Source organism: Propithecus coquereli, unplaced genomic scaffold (genome assembly GCF_000956105.1).
Source record: "Propithecus coquereli isolate 6110/MARCELLA unplaced genomic scaffold, Pcoq_1.0 Scaffold86, whole genome shotgun sequence".
In the NCBI taxonomy this organism is placed as follows: domain Eukaryota; kingdom Metazoa; phylum Chordata; class Mammalia; order Primates; family Indriidae; genus Propithecus; species Propithecus coquereli.
In genome coordinates, this window is record NW_012154840.1 from 5,943,507 (window position 1) to 5,947,581 (window position 4,075).

Consider the following 4,075-nt stretch of genomic DNA (forward strand, 5'->3'; position numbering starts at 1 on the left):
AAAAAAAAAAAAAAAAAAAGAAAGAGCAACTACTAGGAAAATTCAACTGCTATAGCCAAAGTTACACCTTTTGTGGAGTGGGTGTTAGGGATAAGAAAATTAAGTTTTGAGTGTACATAGGCAATTAACACCCCTACTCTCTCCCCACTAGATTGGAAGGACCCATTTCAATGCTGATTTTCTATTTTCAGCACTTTATATGGCTTGCCAGACAATCAGCATGCTATGTAGTCCACCCAAAACGTATTGGAAGCAGTCAGGTTGAGTAGAATGTGTTGTCCTGAGAGTCAAGAATCTTTGTATAGTGCCTGGCACAGCGTAGACACTCAATAAATATTCATTGAATCAGTGCACCTGAGTTCTAGTCCTAGATTTTGCCATCAACTTACCGGAAAGTCAGTACATTTTTGAAGAAAATGGGAATTTAAATTTGTCTATCCTTATCACCATCCTCTAACACATAGACCCGGGCTAAGAGAATTGGTGTACCAAAGATGTTTAAGCCTTTCTAGTCTCTAGTTTCTTAAACTACAAAATAGGAATAGTAATTCTTGCATATCTCATGAGGCCAAATAATATAACAGGTGTAAAAGTGCATTGAAAAATATAGAATATTGTACACATATAAGGCATTATTAAGATTATTAGTATAAACTCCAAATTCACTGACCAGGAGGGTAAAGGAGCTGGAAAACAAAAGGCTAAGGCTGCATTCGTAGGTGGTAATTACCCTTTGAGTGGTGTTTAGGAAGCCGTGGGCAACTTCAATAACCTAATCAAATCCAAAATGAATAAAAAAGGGTACATCCTATGTAGCTAGGGGTTCTCATCAGCATCCACAATTTCCTTGCTATGTGTCTTTGGAAAGTGACCTGATGGATCACACCTGTTTCCTTATCAGTAAAATGGGACAATTGATACCTTCCTCATAAATGTGTTGTGAAGATTATAATGCCAAGAGATCATATCAAAGATGTAAGGGGTTTTCCCTTAAATATTTTCAGAACTAAATGAGGTACATTCAGGAGCAGCCATAGAAAGTTAAACCTCTTTCTGAGATTTTCATAAGGAGAGGGGGGATTAATTTCTTACTGTCAACCCAAAGACAGGTAGTTGTGCCCAAACTTCTAATTTTCTTTGAACAACAAAGATGCATCTTGAAAAGGAGAGAAATGTTGTACTCTGATTGATTGCTTTCTTACTTTAATCAACTTTTCCTTTAAAGTTTTTAAACCATCTCAATTTAAAAGGATTAAGAGTCTAGCTTTTGACCACTTCAATATGCAAACAGTATACTGAACCAACACAAAAACTCCAGGCAACCTTGCTCACTGCAACCCCTTTCCTTAGCCAAGTTGTGTGTTTGTAAACTGTAAACTGCAGCTCCTTGGGTTACACTGCATTGGAGTGACATGATGTGGGTAATATTGAACAGGGAAAGGTGATGGCAGGGAGGGGCTACAGGCCACTTTACTGTCCCTGTGCTTGTGTAAGTCTGATTGGCACTGGACTATAAAAGTAATTAGAGTGGAAAGACAGAAGGAGGGGAGGAGTTTATTCTGTGAATTGGAGACCTGCCTTGCTAATGACTCAACCAAGCTGGCCTGTATTGTTCTAGTCTGAATTCATTGTTTTGACAAGATTTAAAATTGACACTGTAGGTTAAGAGTTCTGAGATAAGGTAATTGATGTCAGGCAAATATGATTGAGGGACAAAATGGTCTTTTTTATTTGTTGTTTTTATTAACCAGTGACAATGGATCACCCTTTGTTGATTTTTACAAATTTATCTTGTTATGAAAACTTTTTTAGCTTTTGAATAGAACACTTGAAAAGGTAGCTGGAGATAATCTTTTGGCACCTTCTTTGCACTCCCGCAAAGACAGCATAAGAGAACACACCCAGCATCAAATAACAAACACAAATACACATACAGAGTGCCTCCTAGCAGAACTGTCTTTTACAGTCTGCTCACAAGCAAATTTCTGAAATTGTAAACAGAGTTGCAAAGGCCTGTGATTCTAGCTTTTAAATATGTAGCTTACCACTAAGCTTCCTGAGTGACTGACATACAGCATAGCACATGATAGGAGTTTTCTTGGGATAGTTTCTGAAAGTAAGAGTCCCCTGAATTATCTTCAACCCATTGCACATCCACCTGTTCCAAATACTGCCTTACAAGGAATTAAACCCCACTCAAACTCCCCTGCTGATATCTTAAAGATGAAAAAGACACTGGAAAAGACACCACTAAAGAAAGAGCACTTTCCATTTCTCTTTGCTTTTCTTTCATTCAGAGACTATGACCTGCTGTATCTCAATAGGTTGAAATTCACGGACCGCAGATGGGGTGGTGAAAAAAGTATTAGGCAGTTCCCCAGAGCTGATGGAGCCAGAGTCACTTTGCACTGAGCCTCCACTATTCTCAAACTGGGAGATTTTCTTTTTGATCATTTTTCTCTCCTTGGCTCTGCGATTCTGAAACCAGATTTTCACCTGAAACACAAAAAGCTTTGTATTTAATGGGGTTACATACTGAATGCAGTTAACATAGTGATTGCTAATATTGTACAGGTACTTTAGCATTTACAAAGCTCTTTCATGTGTATCACTTCATTTGAGCCTTGTGAAGTATGCTGACTTAACATATTTAAAGAAAAAAGCTGAGACTCAGACAGAGTAAGTACCTTGCAAGAAATAAAACTGAGAGCAAGTCTAGGGCTACTGACTGACTCTGAATGCAGTGCTCTTTACATTACACCTCACCCACCTCCTAAATGCTGAGGAGTACCAATAAGAGGGAGGGATTTAAATAGCAAAGATAATTAAATCAGTCACTAAGGGAAACTTCCTAAAAGTAAAAGATTAATGAAAACATAGAACTCAGTGAATGAGGGTCATGAAATACTATATATTTCTTGACGGAGACAAATACCAGAGTGATACCAATGTGCCTTTACACATGAATGAAAAGCAAGCTGCTTGGGTTAAGGCAATACATTAATGGACTTTACAATTCTAGAATTCTATGATTCCAGGATTATTCCTAGACTTCAGTGAAAAAACATGAGGTAGTATATACTTTCAAAATTTGAGTAAATGGAAACTGTTGATCCTTCCCATGATTTAATCTTCATTGAGTACTCACAAAAAGCTAAATTTGAGGGAGGCATCATAGAATTATGTAGACCATAGAAAATTAAATTAAATTTCCAACCCCAAATAACTTAAAAACTTGGTTCAGGGAGCAGCATTGGTGTCCAGTTACAGTTGGCGTTTTACTAATATGAACCAGATAATTGCCTCGGTTGCCAAATCTCCACTTCACACATTGGTTGTGACTACTTGGGGAACCAGATAAAAGTTTTGACTTGCTTGATTAACTCCATTGGAGTTGTAATTCCTCTCCACCTCCTAAGCCCTTATCCTTTGCTTCCATACCCACAAGGTGCCCAGGTCCAAAAGGATGAAAGTAGGCTTTAGGAAAGCTTGGAGAATGTCTTGGTCCTCTGTTTTGCCTCCATCCCTGCTTATAGACTTCCCTAAAACTTTAGCCTATTTAAATCACTATATGGGACATGTTGAGTGTACTTCTGGTATACCTGTCTCTCAGAAAGGCCCAGGTTAACTGCCAGCTCTGATTTTCTTCGGATAGTGATGTATCTATTGCAGTGGAATTCCTTTTCCAGCTCCAACCTTTGATGATCTGTGTAAACTACACGATACTTTTCTTTTGTCCTGGTTTTTCCTGTTAGGGAAGAAAGCATTGCATTTAATCTTATTCTGCTTCTTTGGAGATTGTTTTGGTTGAAGAAATCACAGCCACTCTTCCTACCTTCATGTATTACTTTAAAATATAAAGCAAGTATATTTTTAAAGCAAATATTTGTAAGTCTATTTCTCCATTAAATACATTCTCATCTGTGGTCATGATATCAGTATCTCTATCTGTGTCTGTCTATCTGTTATCATGTATAGATATAGACATATATCTCTATATCTATATCTCTCTGTATATATGAAACCGCCATCCCTCTAATTAATGTTTCCCCTAAAATGATCAGTCAAATCACGA

General features: G+C 37.6%; 1 protein-coding gene across 1 annotated transcript in view; it reads right to left on the reverse strand.

Moving 5' to 3' along the window:
• Positions 1–2,289: 2,289 nt before the first annotated feature.
• Positions 2,290–4,075, reverse strand: part of CDX4 (caudal type homeobox 4) — a 14,082-nt gene continuing 12,296 nt past the window's right edge. Inside the window, exons 2-3 of the mRNA XM_012664112.1 lie at positions 3,603–3,748; positions 2,290–2,496 (exon numbers count right to left, since the gene is read on the reverse strand). Of these exons, the coding sequence (XP_012519566.1) occupies positions 2,290–2,496; positions 3,603–3,748 (353 nt within the window). The remainder of the gene's footprint in view (positions 2,497–3,602; positions 3,749–4,075) is intronic.